The following is a 17,115-nucleotide window of genomic DNA, read 5'->3' on the forward strand; positions in this document are numbered from 1 at the left end:
CTTTTTCTTTTCAACTCACTCCCTCCCTTCCTCATTCCAGCCGTAACCTTTTCTCCAGCATTTCTATACTCAAGCAAAATGCCCTCCTAGTATGTGACTCACTCTCCTCTTCCTTGATTGCTTAGATCACAGCAGAGAAATTGACTGGAAACAGCCCTACACTCAAGGGTAACAAAGGAGGGGGTCGAAAGCCCCCGCATCCTCCACCTCCTCCTCCGCTTGATTCGTCACGGGCCAAACAACCAGTCAAAAACCACACAGGTATAGCAAACCAGGACACCAACGGAAAGTTGGGCCCACCCCCATCCAATCGCGCTGGGTCAGATAGATCATAGGGGGACTTAGCAGGGACAGAATTCTCTTTGTTGAGCTCAACAACCGATGGGTCCTGCAGCGAAGTCATGGATTAGTATTTATGTATCGATGGCGTCTATCTAGTTTGTCAGTATATACTACGGTTGTCGTGGACGACACGCGGTTCTACTAGGTGGAAGTAGACGTGGATATGTGGAGTATTGACGAAGGAGGTCAATACAGATGCCAGCACCTGCTAGTACAGTTCGATACAGGATGCCCGGCATTACTTCGATGAATTAGCAGCACATCCTCCTGTTATACTTCCTAAGGTAGTTAAAGATTCTGCCATTCAGTTAGAGAAGCATCAAATCTAGGCTTAGGGGCTGATACTATCGTTCTCACTTTTTTCGTCCTCCTTAGAAGGTCATCACATTTAAACCACCGTTGGAGGGTTGCCCCTAAGCAAACGGTCGGTTAATTGCCGATCCTCTACTTCTTGATATGTGGTCTTGACCCATCTGGAGGATCGAAACATGTGCTGTTTGCAAATTTTTATATCCCACGTATGCAAGGCACAGGCATTATGAATATCTTCTGCTTCTGGCCTCCTCCGCCAAAATCACTGTATACCATTCGTGAACCAGCATTGACGTTCTGCTAATAAGAATATTGCATAAGAGTATTCTGTGCGCCACTACGGCTGCTGGTCGTGTGCTGGCGGCCCTTACATTTGCCATCCTAGTCCTGATTCCGGTCAATGCTGGTTTGGATTGAGTGCATGTAGCTCCTCAGCGCTTGGAAGTATGCGGTGGGAGGATCCTGTGGACGGAAACGGTTTCTCATTTGTAGCAAGCTTATAGGCACTCGTTATTCATTACCTACTCTATATGATCATGAATGTCCAGCTGTAGTTGACACATCAAAATGCGAGATATTCAGATATAATTAAGCCACCTTATCCCCAGTCTCAGGCCACAGCATCCGCCGTGTAGCCACAGCCCATATCGTGCCCACACCGACACACAACCAGACAACCACCTGGGCAATGGTCAGCCCTGAACCAACCCACAGAATCGCCGGCGACTGCAGCACCTGTCCAATCCGAATGGTAGCAATCACGAACCCCGTATTCGGGAAGACCATGCTCCAGTATGGAAGCGACATGCCCAGCGCCCCGGTACCGCCGAAAACTCGACACTGGGCCAAGACACTGATGATAGCAATGCACAGGCAAAAGGCTGCCATTGTCCACAAGAAGATGGCGACCAGCGCAGCTAGCACGATTGTAATGTCTCCGGTTGTGACTAAGATTTGATGGCTATTGGAGGCGTCGGCGTAGGAGATGATGTACCGCGCAGGAAACTGCTTGACGGCTGCTTCCGCCATCCCAATCAGGGCCAGCGCCGTGAAGCTCCGTGGTCCCACCGCGATGAACATTTCCGGTCGATCAGCGGGCTTCGGGAGTCCGTCCTTGTTCAGTCGGTAGAAGTACTCGGAGTAGATGAAAAGAGACATGATGAACCCGAAGCCTTGGAAGGTGGTCCCCCCAATTAGAATGGGGAGGGCATGATTACGAGGCTGATGCGACGCGAGCACCGACGCAATTGTCCCGGATAGCATTGCCGGAAACGAAGGGAGAAGCCGAACGAGAGCGAACGGCTGTCGACTGGCCATGCGGATATGGTAGAGGTACCAGTTATGCCAGATGGCCTGGATGGTCGCGAGGGCGACGTAGATCCAGAAGACGATGCGGAGGGCAACCTGCAGCCAAGGGCCACATGCTTCTGTTCCGTATTTTTCGGCTCCGAGGACGATTGTCGCCAGGGCCAGTAGAAAGGTTCCCATAAAGTGGCTTTCATTGGGCTCTTGGAAGGACTCTTTGAGAGCCGAGGACTTGGTCAGAAATCGTATGGTCAGACAGGCAGATATGCAGAGGAAGAGGACGAGATTGAGCATGTAGACGACCTTGCCGATGGTCGTTAACCCGCGAAATTGATGCGGTGTGCTAGACAGAAGGACGGCGATACCTCCTGTAGCCATGGACATGGAATACCATCCCCAAGTGACCTGGCATATTCGATCCGACAGAGATACTTTAGTGATCATCATCTACCGAGTACCACACTTGGGCGATAGCTGGAGGAAATGCGGGTTCGACGCATTTTGAGGTCGGAGCAGCCGGACTACTGTCTACTGTCTGCTCAATGCTCCGATTCCTGCCTTGTTTCGTATGTCCACTTCGGCGTCATAGTGGTTCGATATCGAATCGGCCCGATGGTCTGATATCTCGGATCTTGACCGCGTGTGACGTCAACATCCATGGAGGTCCACAGCATTACCTCTGATAATTTAGCACTTGTCGTTTAGGTGTTAACAGAATTCAAAGAGTTTACTTACCACATGACGACTTCCTTGAATTGAAAAATAAAGGCCAACCAAGGTGTTTGTCGAATCTAAGCAGTGTGTACATAGTTTGCGGGAAGAACAATGGAGGCAACTGAACAACTCCAGGTATACTAGTCGCATGAAAGTAGTATAATCCATTATTTCTAACTCAAAACTAACTTAAATCCATTGAGGGCAGAAAATGGTTTGAAGGTTATGATGCTATCATCCCTTAGGCATCAGCTGCTAGACCGCTGTCTCGTAGAGCAAAAAAGACAGCAAACAAACTAAGCAATGCCTCTGTGGTGTAGTTGGTTATCACGTGAGTCTCATATGCCTGTATGATCAGAAGTTCCACTTCTGAGCCATCTCAAGGTCGGGAGTTCGATCCTCCCCGGAGGCATTCTTTTTTTTTTTTTTCATCCCCATGTACGATTACAGCCTATTTCCCCCCCCTGCTTAATTATAGTCTAGACCAAATACAATCGGATTAGATTTGCATGAATTATTGTAGATTTATATACCTGAGTCTATGATATTTACAACTGAGTGCATATTATTTACAGTCACTGTAAGCCAGCCTGCATCCTCTTCTCCTTGATCACCTCTCGCATATACGGACTCTTTTCGCGCACTCTTCTGCCCCAAACAATAAAAGCAATCGGGGCGAGTACCAGAGACAAGCTGATAAACGCCAGCAGCGTACTGGCCCACTGGAACCCCAGTGTGTTATACATGCTCATGGCCGCCAACGGCAGAAACGCCGAAAAGGTATTCTCGCCTAGCACGAAACACGCCATGACACTGCCGGCGTACTGGCTGTACGCATCCACAATGTAATCCGCCAGTCCAGCGACCACCACGACACTCCCTGCCCCTACCATGAACAGTCCCACCGCAGGGGCGATCCACGGCAGAGTCGGATACGAGGTCCACGCGTACACGAACATGCCTCCGGAAATGCCAACCACGCTGCCGGCCACAGAGAGGTACAGCCGTGCTTCAGGGATCGGGAGACCAGGCATCTCGGCATTGCGACGGGCAGAAGAAAAGTATAGCTTCGCGGAGGGAATGGAGAAGAACCACCCGGCGACTTCTCCAATCACAATGGCGGCCTGGACGTATCCGGCCTCGACTGGACCCCAGCCATACAAACCCACAAACACCTGCTCGACGGACTGGGTGAAGAGGTACAGCGTGCCGACGGTAAAGGCCGACCACAGCGTCGAGAAGAACACCACATACTCGGTGACCAGCATTTTGAGGGGCCGCTGGATGCTCGTGACCAGCAGCTGTCGCAGCGGCTCGGCCTCGAGTTCCTGGCGAGTATACGCATTCTGGCCTTTGGCGCGCAACCTCTTCGCACGCTGGTGCAGGATGATCGCAGCGCGCGATTCCTTGAAAACCAAAAAGTTGATCGGGAACAACACCCCATACCAGATCAACTGCAGGTAAGAGATCCATCTCCAGGACAGAAATTGGAAGATGGACGCTCCAATCACCGGGCCCACGCTGCTTCCCGCCAGATAGGCCCAAATCCAGAGACTGACGGGCTTACTGCGCTGCTTCTCTGTCGCCCAGACATTCCCGATTACGCTGGCAGCACTGTTGCCGATGACAGTGACGCAGCCGCCGGCGAAGAAACGCGTGACGACGAGTGTCGCAAAGTTCTGCGCCACGCCTTGGGGAATGACAAAGAGGATCAGCAGCAGATGCGTCAAGAGGAAGGTGCGTCGGATGCCAAAGTCCTCCATGATGGGGAGGATGAGCAGAGAGAAGAAGACGCCTCCCAGAGCCCAGGAGGTCACGGGCCAATACGAATGCGGAAAGCTGGCATCGCTGATCCCAAATCGCTCGTTGATGGCTTCATGGGCGACGGTGATGATAGTGCCGTTCATGAGCGCAACAAACGTCATGAGCAGCGAGACGCAGGTGATGAGCCATTTTCTCGCCTTGGACCAGTTCAGTGGGTTTTCTGGATCGTCCGGTCCATCCCAGTCCACGATGGTCACGTCTGAGCTCACTGAGGAGACTGTCTTGTCAGTATCTCTGGACAGCATTATATACATATATACAGACACATACCGGAATCCTGATCCCCACGGTCATCGGTGAACATCCTTAAATGATCAATACCACAGACCTACCCCCCGCACTGCTCAGGTCCCAAGAAGCCATATATATACACTCCATCAACCTCTCATCCGGTTGTCCCAACATGGTTAGCAGATGGAAAAATCGGTGGCCACTCTCGCGCTGGATTTCCCCATATGGTCTGGAATCATGAAGAAAGCGTCGAGCCAATGAGACTGGAATCATGGCACTTTGTGGGCCTTGATGGTGTGCGGGAGGAACAAGATTTGGTCCTAATTACATAAAAGAATTAATCAGAGCTGTCAGTGCCTGGTTGCTTCTTGGCACCTTGTAGTCTTTGAAAAGTTCGGAATATACACATCTATTACAGAGCATTAGAGTGCTGATAATGCGAATCCGAATGAATATCGTGTCCCCCAGCCTCAGTTGGATATGAATAGGTTCATGAATTGCATGCTGAAGATACTGTGTTGCCCGTGCCAGTTGCCACTATGACTTCACACTGTTTCCTCTGTCTTCCGCTAAGCTTCTCCGGTGAGCTGCCTATTCAGGCTAGTGCCAGGGGAATATTCCATAGATGCCTTATGATTGGATGACAATTTGGCACGGACAATATGTAGATAGGCTTGATTGCTCTCACTTAGTTTCTGTATGTCAGTGCACGGAATACGCCGAGATCGACAGAGGCACTGATGGCTGCAATTATTTGGTCAACCCGCTTGATGTTTATGGTCATAAGATCTTTATTCATTTACTTCATTTTGGTGTATGAAGGCATCCTATAAGTCAGTGTATTCTCTAGGATACCTATCGCTCATATCTATGTCCATTCACGCGAAGTCATCGATCACGCCGACTATCGGAGCTCTGCGCCCATTTCAAGCAAAAATTCTTTAAGGCTCTCACTGGCATGCCCTACCTGATATAAAGGAGTATGTCCATAGTTGTCCCGGCTGTTGATGTCTGCCCCAGCCTCGAGCAGAATCCTGCATATCTCCTCGTCCCCCGAGGCACATGCACCCGCAAGAGAAGTCCACCCCTCTTCGTCGCTATCGTCGACATTTGCACCGTGGGAGAGCAAAAGCCGTACAAGCTGAGGATTATGTTCCATGGTCGCGCACAGAAGGGGCGTGCGATGTTCCGCATTTCGGGCATGGATGTTCACGCGACCGGTCCGGAGCAGCATTTCTGCTATATCGCAGCGATTCTCCCGGAAATACTCACAGGCAATAAGCAGGGGGGTACGGCTGTAGTGATCTACGGGGTCAGGATCAACACCATTCTCCAGTAGAAACCGTATGACCCGGACCATTTCCCCTTGGGCTGCGTAGAAGAGTCGCGCGGAATGTGCGAAGTTCGGATCAGCACCTCGTCGTAGTAAGAACTCGGCCGCGGCATCTTGATGTCCCTTGAAGGCTGTGAGCAAGGGTGTTCCATCGCTGTGATCCCGGAGAGTCATGTCTGCGCCGCTGGCCAGCAAGAACTCCATTATTTCGATGCGACCGCACGCCGCAGCCAGGGCGAAAGGAGTCTGGCCTGTCTTGTCTGGTTTGTCCACCTCAATGCCCAGCTGTATGAGCATCTCGACCAGCGGCAGATTGTTCCTCCGTACGGCGATATGGAGAAGGGTTTCTCCTGCACTGGTTCCAATGTCCAGCCTGGCACCGTGCGCCAAGAGAGCTTTGAATATGGGGATGGAACCGTTGGTGACGGCCCAGTAGAGCAGAGATATCCCGCTAGAGTTGGACGAAGTCGGATGTGCTCCGTGCTGCAGTAGAAGATCCACCACCGTTTCGTGGTTTTGTCTGGCCGCCCATGATAGAGCTGTCTCTCCGTCCTCTCCACGAGATTCTGTCTCGATGCCCCATGCAAGCAACGTCTTGACAACGTCTGCGTGGCCTTCCTTGGCTGCGTGCCCGAGAGCAGTGGATCCTACGCGATCCCGAATGTTCGGATCCACGCCATGAGCGAGAAAGTACTGGACCAGTGACTGGTGCCCCATGACTGCAGCGAGCGATAGAGCCGTATATCCACAACAGACCAGTGGATCACTCCCACGACCGATGAGGAACTCGACTAGATCTCTACTTCCACTTCTGACGGCTGGGTGAAGGGCCCGGGCGCCTCGAGACTCATACTCTTGAATATCTGCGCCTCGTCCGAGCAGGAGTAGAACATATTCCAGAGATCCTCGTTCTAACGCGTAATGCAGCGGTTGTTGACTGAAGGGGACGGACGGCAGGGTTACATTTGTAGCTTCCCGGGCTAATAATACTCGCACCGCTGCATCGTGTCCGTTTTGAATGGCTAACGAAAGGGGCACCTGAGGAAAATGTCCATCCTCGTTCGGGTTGGCGCCATAGTCCAGTAAGAGCTTCAAGACACGATCGTAGCCTCTTTCGGATGCAACGTTCACCAGGGGTGTCTCGCTGTCTATGTCCGTCCAGGGCTTACAATCAAGAGGTGCGCCTAGCTCTAGAGATTTTCTAACGGTGCCCTCGCAACCCACCGATACACCCCATCGGAGAGCGGAGCTGTGGCAATGTCGGATATTATACTGGTAGAGGAATCGATTTAGCGGTCGGTAAAGTCGATGGCTAGTCTGCGCAAGGGCATTGACGTCCCTCTCTCGCGACAGATTATCAGCCAGCAGGAGGAGAATATCATCCGGCAGCCGTAAAAGGAACATGGGGATTATATAGTGCTCTATGTGCTTGAGAAACAATGAACGGATGGAAGGCTGGAGGAGGGTTGCTGTCATGAATTTGAGGGGTAGTTAGACTAAAGTAAAATAAATGCATATGCATCTTGATTAGCCGCATTTGTTATGCATGTCCACCTACAGACCTATGACAGGTCATAATGCGACAGAAGTCTTGCTATATAATGGATGATTGATAAACACTTTTAACCTCTCTGGTCTTAGCTAACTCCCTGTTCTATTTATCGCTGCTCTTGGATGATGACCCGCATATATCTGGCAAGGATTAGTCGAATGATCCTATCAAAACTGCAAAACTTACATGCTCATGCCCACCAACGCCAGGAAAATCCCAACAATGCTCTGAAAATAGATGGGATTCGTGCTAAAAGCCCATCCCAGGCCGACAATGATGCACGTCTTGAGCTGACCGACCACGGTCCCACTGATGGGTCCCGCCAAGTCGATGATGAAAAACTGCGAGAGATTCACCAAGGAAGCGAAGATGCCGCTCTGTGACTCGTTAGAAAGAACGGAGACAAGGGGAGCCATCATACCATTAATATTAAAATCCACATGGACACTGGAACAGCCCCCAATGGCGGCGTCGCAGTGAAAGGCACCGTGAGCAGCAACAGAGCGGTGCTGACCGGTGCCTGGTTCAGAAGAAGCTGCATGCTATTCAACTGGAACTTCTTGTGGTACTGCCCAATCCATACCATGTAGATTGAACTGGCACAGACGCCGGCAAGAGCGAATAGCGTTCCCCAGGCCGAAGGACTCGCAGCGCTCTCGTTGCTCGCGAGGGAGTCATAGTAGGAAACGATTCCTACACCGGAGCAGAGCAGGATGAGAGGGGAGATGGCCGCCCGGGGGATCTTGGTCGAGTAGAGCATGTAGTTGAGGAAAGCCACGACCGGGGTCAAGAGTAATCGAGCCAGCTGATGGAACATGACGGACGAATTTGCAAGCGAGAGATTTTGAAGAATCACCTGGACACACATCGCTGCCGCCAGTGGGATAATCTGCACTACCGACACCTGTTTCGGTATGAAGACGGCACACTGCGGGCGAGAGATGACCCATAATGTGGCCCCGGTGATGAAGAAATGGTACGCAGCAAAGGCGACCTGGCAGTTGTGGAATGATATATCGGATAAGATGTATTTGTTCGTGAACACCTTGGCTGGTCAGTTGAGATTTTCTAGTGGGTGAAGAACATACTATGGCAACGGTGGACGCAACATTGATTGCTGTCCAAACAATGAAGCGAAGACCTGGGGTGGACTTGTCCTTTTTCTTTGTCTCTGCTACTATTCCGGCATATTTCTCTCGATCTTCAAGATCCGGACTTTCTGTGTAGCTGGACGACGAGAGGTCTGCATCGTAGTCGGACAGAGACGAACTGACAGGTTGGACCGCTTCCTCTGGGAGCTTCTCGGGGAGAATAGTGGCGTAAGACATTTTAAGTAGATATTGTCAAAACAAGCATGGTGAGAGACTTACAGAGAAGACTATATGGAAGACCACTATGATCGAGAACCGTTGAAGCTTCCTTGATTGAGTCGAGCGATGACACCCAGACCCCAGAACTCGTGACAATCAAATGGAACATTGTGATCATTGTCCGTGTCAGATCAGACAAAGACAAGTAAATTGCATTGGTTAGGGCTGGCATGCGGGTCAGGTCGGTTCGCATCCGGAAGGGTTGCAGCGGTGAACATGGTACAAGTAACCTCATGTTGCATTTTCTGCTAAGGATACACTCTTACTAAATATAGCGAATGACACTGGATGAGCCTGAAAAGTGCTATTTTACATGGTGCAGCTACATATCTAAATGACACATACAGGCTGTCTACTAAACATCACCGGAATACGTGACATGAAACCCCTGCGGATATTGAAACTCCTTCAGCTTCACCTGAGCCTGCGACCATGGATTATGGTCGTCCGGCCACTGAGACATAACCGTCTCGTTCCCTGCCAGCAACCGATGAAGATTGAGCTTCGTACTGTACACTAGATCCCACGCCTCCGCTGGGTGCCAGTTGTCCTGTCCATAGGCCTCAATGTCCGAGTCCTTGTAAGAAGAACCCGCGCGTCGATGCGTCGCAATCAGATTCGGATGCGGCGCATAGCATTGGATCTGAGGACGATTCGTGCCTTGACACATGTCCGCCAGGGCATTGTCCACGGGGTTTTCCAGGTGGTCCACGGACAACGAGGCCAGGATCTTCCGGGCGCCATTGTAGGTCACAGCGTATCCATAAAGGCAGCAACCGGTGTCTGCGCGATAGACAAACCGGGTTGATTCCTCGGGGAGCTGGGGGAATCGGTGCTTCCACCGGTCCAGCGGGCCCCGCCGGTCGGCCCAGCCGCTGCGGCGGTTCATTCCTGGGACTGTAGGATCATTGGGGATTGCGTAGAATTCGGTCTCGTTGACTCCGGCAGCGGTTGCGCATCCCCCAACCCAGAGAAGGTCCCAATCCGTACCATATGGGGCTTTTTTCGAGGCGGTCTTGGTCGGCGAAAGCGTCCGGAGTCCTCGCGCGAACTCACGCAGCTGCTGTTTGAGGGAGACATCCCAGTCGGCATCGTCTTCCATAATGAGCGCGGTTGCGTGCCGTTTTTCCACGACTCTGCGAGTTATCAGTTCTGATCATCCCCAAATTCCATGGTACATACGTGCGAAGGGCATTCATATGAGCTCGCCAACAGGCTGCAACCGTAGGTTTGATAATAGTCAGGTTCATTCCCTGGATCGGTATTAGCGAAACCTCGACTGGATAAGAGATAATTTACCTCCGGAAGCGATTTTGGATGAACATCCTCTGGCTTCACTCCGTCTATCCAGTCCACTTGAAAGCCGACAATCGAGGACGCCAGAGCCATGAAATCGCGCTTGTCGGTACGCTCCTTGAGACCAATGGCATAGACATGCTCGAACTGGACACGTTAGCCAGGACTACATATAGCAGCTTGAGATGGCGTACTCCAAGTGTCTCATTTTGAATTGCCTGATACAGCGAGTCATCAGCCCAACGAGAATGGCCGCCACGGACCATATGGCGCGTTGCCGTGTAGTCGACCCCGTTTCTGACCAGCGCATTAAGCAACAGCATGCTGAACAGGAACCCGGCAATGATCTTGATGACCTTGGAATGCCACAGCGTCATGACGACGGCCATGGGGTGTAGATTGGCCAGAGACTCTGGACTTTAGCAGGAAGGACGTTGATCGAGGACACTCTATAGGCAGACAGGAGAGGGAATCGATGTCTTCCTCTCTTGTCTATATCGACCATCCAGTGATACAAAGCTCTCAATGGGCATTTTTTTAGTCTTGACACACTTGTACGGATTGCCTGGTTCAGTCCGTTTTCGTCCATTGCTGCTGTTTCCGCTGCTCCAGAATCTCGGGGACGCCGATTCCAACAATGGTCTATTTCCGCTTTAGGCAATGTCTCAAATCCTGCATAATAGCATACTAAGCTGAGCCCTTCCCGATGCATCATTTCGATCAGCTGGTGAAATAAGAGTAAAACGACGACAAAGGCGATCCTGGTCGCTGCATTCCTCACCCAGTGCCCAAGTAGACCATGATCAGGTGACCTCATCCCAATGCGGAGGTGGTAATTCAGTTTCACGGGATACATAGCAATGCCCAATCATACTCATAATTTCTGTATCGATACATTACGTCAAACAACCCTGTCGCTGCTATGGAACCCCTGCTGATAACAACATCTAACAACAAGCGTGATCTGGTCACCGTTGCCATCTCATCCAGCTCTTCTGCCACCTCAGAAATGTTCTGCGTCCAACGGCCACTGGGTTTCAAAAAAGTCGCTTCGGTCGCGTCGCACAAATTGCCCGTATCGCTGCCTCCCTCGACGCCTCCATGATCGCGAGCCCAGACTACCTCCCTCGAAGCGACGTCTATCGCAGCCATTGGATACTGTCGTCCATTCCAACGGAGTAGACGGCACTATGATGCGGTAGACTGCTGGTAATGGGAGATAACTTGCGAGAGGACACCAGATCTGGTCAGCTCGACGAACTTCTGCGCTGTGAGACGATTTGCGCTCGAGACCAATCCGACTCGTGGGGATATAGCGGGATCGCGCCTTCATACCGCTGATCATATGGTCGTACAGAAAGAGAGGGCGATCAGAGGAAATAATAGTCCTGTAGCTTGCGTTGTGTGATCCTTACCAGGTACTCTCGAGATCGGGGGTTGGGGGGGTTGGTTGGGGGGGGGGGAAGAAGTTCACGTTTGTATTTGTGTTTGTGTGGAAAGAGATACACGGACAGGGCTCTGCTTATTGCGAGTCCATTTGTCTGCCCCTCAGTGATGAAGGAGGAAACGTGGACTGAGGACGGGCGTCTGAAGTTGGCCGAGAGCTATGACAGGACCTGTCGCGTAGCTGTACGGTTTTGTAGTCCATAGATCCTCACTGAGGAATCGTCGCAGCATACGTTACTGGCGGCTTCTTTCTGCTACATCCAATGCGGAAAAAAAGATGGATCTGACATGTCTGGGCGCAGCTGCGAATAATGGTCTTTCTACGTGCAGGGTTAGCTTGTCGTCCTTGATGCCGATATCATAACGACCAATATCGGATGCCGTGACCCCGGTGAGTAGGGCCCCTTACCAAAGGGACGACGCCAGGGTATCCATATCAATGCTGTGGAGTGTCCTTATCTTCTCCCTTGAGGCTATTTGATTTGTCCAGACATGTCCTATCCCGCTTCTAAGATATGGCTATTTCGGGGTAGTATATCAGCTTTCTATGATAAAAGTTTTAGCCTAATCAATTGTTCCTGCACTTGCCTCGCCTTCTGAAGGAGCAGCAATAAGCATGATTAGATGCTGGACAGTGGATACATATTCCAATCAGCGGCCGGTAGAAAGAGGTAGAGGGAAGCTTGCGTGGACAAAGCAGGGCAACACATGGCATATCCACGCTTAAGCACCTTCCTGTTTCGGCGTAGACAGATGTCTTGAAACTGATAGGCAGATGCTTTTCCTTGAAGCTCGTTATTTATTTGGTCTGGTTAGGTTGAGCCTAATCTAACAAAGTTTGGATGGTGGCATCTAGTGCAACGCCCTGCTTTGCGGAGGGTTACATCGACAGTTCCACAGCGCTGAAGAACTCCTCTTTCTGACGAATTGTAGTGCTCAATTGACGAGAGATAGAGGGAGCGGAATCAGGTGCTTCAATCACTTGTAGTACGGAGTACACTCCCCTACCTGGTCTCTCGTATTCCCATATTAGCATGCACTTCTCAGCTCGACGACAGACCCACTGGCCCACCTCTCCTCATCGTCATGGCAAATAAGCATTATCAAGCCTTTGCCGTTCTCCTTGGCTAGCCTCGGCACCAGTTCTTCTTCGAGCTTCTCGATTGCCACCAGTGCGACTAGAACCTGGGGATAGGAAACCTTATCGGCAGCCGAATCATCGCCAGGAGGCAAAATCCCGTCAATAGCCTCTACCTGGTCTGATTATACTTTCCATCGCTTCCTATCATGCTACTATTCTGTTATTGGTCTGCGGATAAAGTCCGCTATCTGTTCGTCTGGGATATGGTTCCACCAGATAAATAGCCCTCGGTCCCAGCCGCTCCTCTCCGTCTCTCCCTCGCTCCAAAGATCACCTTCTCCGTCCATTCTTCGTTTTCTTCTCCTTCTTCTTTTTCAGCTCTTTGTACTCGGTCATGGCACAGCCAGCGAGTGTCGCCCTCGATGGGGGAGATCCTCGACTGCATGAGAAAGAGCGTGACGCCATTGATGCCATTGACTACAGCCCTGGCACTGCTGCTATCCGTCCGCAGCACCGCAAGTTGCATGATTCTAGTGTCACCTTCGAGGAGTACTATTACTACGCCCAACTGACCCGTGCTGAAGAAGAGGCCCAGCCCAACGCGGACCAGGAACGGGGATGGCTGTCTATCCTCTTCCCCTCCAAGTCGGGCGGGGGCGTCCAGCCGGTGGCTGAAAACACGTCCGAAGATGCCAAAACAATTAATGCCAGCGCTGCAGCGGGCCGAATGACCATCACCGACGAGGAATGGACCAATGCGTCCCGGGCGCTGCGGACGGCCACCCGCGGAGCCATCTTCTATCTGATCACCACCGACATTCTGGGTCCTTTCGGTCTGGGCTATGCCTTTGCGACCATGGGTTGGGGGTGAGTGGCACTTTGCCTTTTTTAAATTTCAAATGATAGAAAGCAACTGACGTGATAGTCCCGGTATTGCATTGTACACTGTCTTTGGTGGCCTGGCTGCCTATTCTGGTTATCTCCTCTGGTCAGCGTTCATGGGTCTCGATTCGTACCAGTTCCCCCTCCGCAGCTTCGGAGATCTCGGTTTCCGTCTGTACGGCCGGTGGATGCGCTATCTATTCAACGTGCTGCAGAGCATCCAGCTGCTGCTGAACGTCGGGCTGATCGTCATCTCCAACGGTGAGGCGCTCTACCAGGTGTCCAAGTCCAAGCTGTGCTTCATCATCTGCTGCCTGGTGTGGGCGCTGTTCGGCTTCTTCATCGGCCAGGTCCGGACGCTGCAGAAGTATGGCTGGCTCGCCAATTCCGCCGTCTGGATCAACCTCCTCGTCATGTTCATCACCATGGGCGGAGCGGCCAACGCGCCCCCCAACTACGCGGCCGCCTCGGCGTCGGCGGGGGCGGTCGTCAACGAGGCCCTCATCACGCCCGTGAATGGTGTCTATCCTCCCGTTCAGACGTCCGGCGGCCTGCCCGAGTCGGGCAACTTCGTCGGCTCGCTCAATGGCGCCATGCAAGCCGTGTTCGCATACGGCGGCGCCATGGTGTTCCCAGAATTCATGTCGGAGATGAAGCGGCCCAAGGACTTTTTGACAGCCATGTGGGCGGCCCAGGCGTTCATCTACTTCTGGTACATGTTCTATGGCCTGTTCATGTACGGCTACCAGGGCCAGTACAACGTCAACCCTAGCTACCTGGGGATCGGCTCATACAACATCTCGACGGCCGGCAACGTCTTTGCCATGCTCAGTGCGGCCATTGCGGCGGGTCTGTATGGAAACATCGGCCTGAAAGGTATGCCACCCCAGCGCTTATTCATATGCGACTGCCTACTGACCGTCTCTCTAGTTTTGTACAACCAAATCTTCGTTGAGATTTTCCAGTGCCCTCCGTTGACCACCCGGGGCGGCAAAATATTTTGGGTCTTCCTGGTCCCCGTCTACTGGGGTATCGCGTTTGCTCTGGCGGCCGGTATCCCCAACTTCTCCGGTCTGACCTCGGTAGTCGCTGCCGTGTGTATCCTGCAATTCACCTACAGCTTCCCGCCCCTTCTCGCCCTGGCGTACTGGGTGAAGCGCGCCGCCCTGAGAGACGGCGAGGGCTTCGACCCCACGACGGGACAGACCGTCCGCCATGATCAAGGCATACGGCGCTTCGTCCGTGGTTTCCTCGCGCAGAGACCCAAGGAACTGGCTCTGAGTGTCTTCAACATTTTCTATATCTTGGGTGCATTGGCGTTGGCGGGGCTGGGTGCATATTCGGCCATTAAGGGTCTGATCGCCGCGTTTGCGGAGAACTCGACGACGTCGTATACCTGCAAGATCAAGATATAACGCCGCAGTCAAGCTGTAGTGTGGGAGTAATGGTCTGTGTCCTGACAGAGGATAATGATGATCTGTATTATACGATGCTAGCATATTGCCATACCCATCATCCATAGCCAGGAACAAAAGTATCATACCGTGTTAATACGATCGATGATCCCTCTAGTAAATATCATCCACGCTGTCGTGCAAAAAAGCATACCCGTCATAGCCATATCACCACTGCATTGTCTCCTCCCAAAGCTTGACCCCATCCCGGAAGAACGCAATCTTCCCCTGTCGCCCCTCGTAGAACTCACCGGTCGCCGTATGAGTCCGGGCAGAGAGAGGCAGATCCGCCGGCTCGTACATGGCTCCCTTGGCAAATCCCGCAGCCTCTTCCTCTATCGTGACCATTTTGCGCGCAAGAGTCGAGAACAGGACCGAGTCCCATACGCCTTCCCGCCGGCGACTGCGGCTCATCAGGTCAATGGCTCGGTGGCGGATCTGCGAGTGCCGGCAGGATGTGGCGACGATCCAGAGAAGGGGGACGAGTCCTAGCGAGACGACGAAGAAGGCGGAGGAGGAGGGCGGCGGTGGAGACGATGGTGATGGTGATGGTTCGGGCTTGGGGAGGATTGTAGGGGGGGTATTCTGTTGTTGTCGACCTGAGGGTGGCTTGGCAGAGGGCCTTGCCGTTGAAGCAGGAGGTGCAGAAGAGGTAGAATTTATGAGATCCTCAGCTAGGCATAGGATCGCGCTGAATTCAGAGGAGAACCGATCAAGCCCGCCCTCGGCGGGCCCCGCATCCATATTCAGGAAGATGCCCATCATCTTCCGCCACATCATCAGATGACTCACTGTTATGCGATCGCTTTCGCTCTGCTCGGTTTGCACATGGGCTTCGAGGAATGCGTCGAACTTTGCCGACCAGGCGTGCATGTGCTGTCGCATCTGGGCATAGTATGCCTGGTTCTGCTGAAGGGTTTGGACCAGCTCCACACTCACGGATGTCTGGGACAGGTATAAAAACTTGAGATACTGGTTGTAGCAAAACTGAAAGAAATCACTGAGCTGGTCGAGCGTCGGCGCGTCCTCTAGTTCGACTGGAGGCAGTTTGGAGGGAGACAGCAGGGTTGACTGGATGGAGACAGGGAGGTACGATTTCCAGTCTACCTCGAGCATTTGATTCTCGATTGTGACAAATATCAAGCGAACACTGCTCGGGGGAAGACGGGCTACGATTCCTTCGTTCAGAAAGCGCTCCTCCCGTTGCCTGAGGATTCGTAGGCCGGCTATACCGTGCTGGACGGCATTTCGAAAGTGGCCCTGCAAACTCTCAAAGCAGAAAAACAGAACACACATGATGAGTATGCTGTCAGTGCTTTGTCTCTCACTTACAGGGATCTGATTCAGAGCCAGGTGGATTGCAGAGCTGTATTGCTGCAATGCATACCGAGTCAATGCTGATTGCGGCACAGCTGGCCCGTCACGCACAAAGGCACGATGCAAGGACCCCAGCGCAGTGGCAGCCACTCGCACCGTCGCGTCATGATAGGCTGCACGGAGAAGGAAGTCCCCGGCCCTGGATCCGAAGCAGGCGACGGTCTGAAAGTGGAAAAATTCCAGCGCACGGTAGTCACACCCCGCTAGCGGCCGGTGAAACGAAGGAAACATGCTCATCTTCATTGGTTCAGATACCTGTGAAGTATATTGAATAATGCGCAGATCGGTCAATTGGCGAACAGTGCTGGACGAGGGGCTAGCGTATCCGTCGCACTTTCGGCCACTGGATCGACATCGTCGACAGGTGGGCTTTTCTTCATCGCATTTCACTCTTCGTATCCTAGCACCAGCATGAATATTACTGCTTCAATTGCGCTACATGTTGTCGACTCACTTGCACGTCAGACAGCCGCTGCGAGACCGGCTAACTACTGTCCGTTGAGGCATGGTTCTATTACATATAAGGCGTCCCACGATCACGATTCATATACTCCCAGCGCACTGTTACCTTGAGATGCGACGGACGAGTTGGGTTA

The 17,115-nt window shown here is 52.3% G+C and overlaps 7 protein-coding genes and 1 non-coding gene across 8 annotated transcripts; 2 read left to right on the forward strand and 6 right to left on the reverse strand.

The window, feature by feature from the left end:
• Positions 1–1,242: 1,242 nt before the first annotated feature.
• Positions 1,243–2,403, reverse strand: Aud_001746 (tellurite-resistance/dicarboxylate transporter family protein; the record flags this gene model as incomplete). Its single annotated transcript, XM_043287236.1, has 1 exon — positions 1,243–2,403. The coding sequence occupies one exon, from the start codon at positions 2,401–2,403 to the stop codon at positions 1,243–1,245; it is 1,161 nt and encodes a 386-aa protein (XP_043143171.1).
• Positions 2,404–2,978: 575 nt separating this feature from the next.
• Aud_001747 lies at positions 2,979–3,085 on the forward strand. Its single transcript has one exon. It is a non-coding gene; the product is annotated as a tRNA-Met (tRNA).
• Positions 3,086–3,248: 163 nt separating this feature from the next.
• Positions 3,249–4,742, reverse strand: Aud_001748 (putative MFS multidrug transporter; the record flags this gene model as incomplete). Its single annotated transcript, XM_043287237.1, has 1 exon — positions 3,249–4,742. One exon carries the CDS (start codon positions 4,740–4,742, stop codon positions 3,249–3,251), a length of 1,494 nt encoding a protein of 497 aa, XP_043143172.1.
• Positions 4,743–5,632: 890 nt separating this feature from the next.
• On the reverse strand, positions 5,633–7,465 carry Aud_001749 (uncharacterized protein; the record flags this gene model as incomplete). The annotated part of the gene is made up of 1 exon (XM_043287238.1): positions 5,633–7,465. The coding sequence occupies one exon, from the start codon at positions 7,463–7,465 to the stop codon at positions 5,633–5,635; it is 1,833 nt and encodes a 610-aa protein (XP_043143173.1).
• Positions 7,466–7,719: 254 nt separating this feature from the next.
• Positions 7,720–8,941, reverse strand: Aud_001750 (uncharacterized protein; the record flags this gene model as incomplete). Its single annotated transcript, XM_043287239.1, has 4 exons — positions 7,720–7,753; positions 7,800–7,990; positions 8,035–8,607; positions 8,702–8,941. The coding sequence occupies 4 exons, from the start codon at positions 8,939–8,941 to the stop codon at positions 7,720–7,722; spliced, it is 1,038 nt and encodes a 345-aa protein (XP_043143174.1).
• A 397-nt stretch (positions 8,942–9,338) lies between these two features.
• Aud_001751 (uncharacterized protein) lies at positions 9,339–10,656 on the reverse strand (the record flags this gene model as incomplete). Its single annotated transcript, XM_043287240.1, has 4 exons — positions 9,339–10,119; positions 10,166–10,236; positions 10,283–10,426; positions 10,474–10,656. The coding sequence occupies 4 exons, from the start codon at positions 10,654–10,656 to the stop codon at positions 9,339–9,341; spliced, it is 1,179 nt and encodes a 392-aa protein (XP_043143175.1).
• Positions 10,657–13,200: 2,544 nt separating this feature from the next.
• Positions 13,201–15,103, forward strand: Aud_001752 (putative amino acid transporter; the record flags this gene model as incomplete). The annotated part of the gene is made up of 3 exons (XM_043287241.1): positions 13,201–13,673; positions 13,732–14,564; positions 14,619–15,103. 3 exons carry the CDS (start codon positions 13,201–13,203, stop codon positions 15,101–15,103), a joined length of 1,791 nt encoding a protein of 596 aa, XP_043143176.1.
• A 207-nt stretch (positions 15,104–15,310) lies between these two features.
• On the reverse strand, positions 15,311–16,762 carry Aud_001753 (uncharacterized protein; the record flags this gene model as incomplete). Its single annotated transcript, XM_043287242.1, has 2 exons — positions 15,311–16,402; positions 16,475–16,762. 2 exons carry the CDS (start codon positions 16,760–16,762, stop codon positions 15,311–15,313), a joined length of 1,380 nt encoding a protein of 459 aa, XP_043143177.1.
• Positions 16,763–17,115: the final 353 nt, after the last annotated feature.

Source organism: Aspergillus udagawae (assembly GCF_001078395.1).
Source record: "Aspergillus udagawae IFM 46973 DNA, scaffold_1, whole genome shotgun sequence".
NCBI lineage: Eukaryota > Fungi > Ascomycota > Eurotiomycetes > Eurotiales > Aspergillaceae > Aspergillus > Aspergillus udagawae.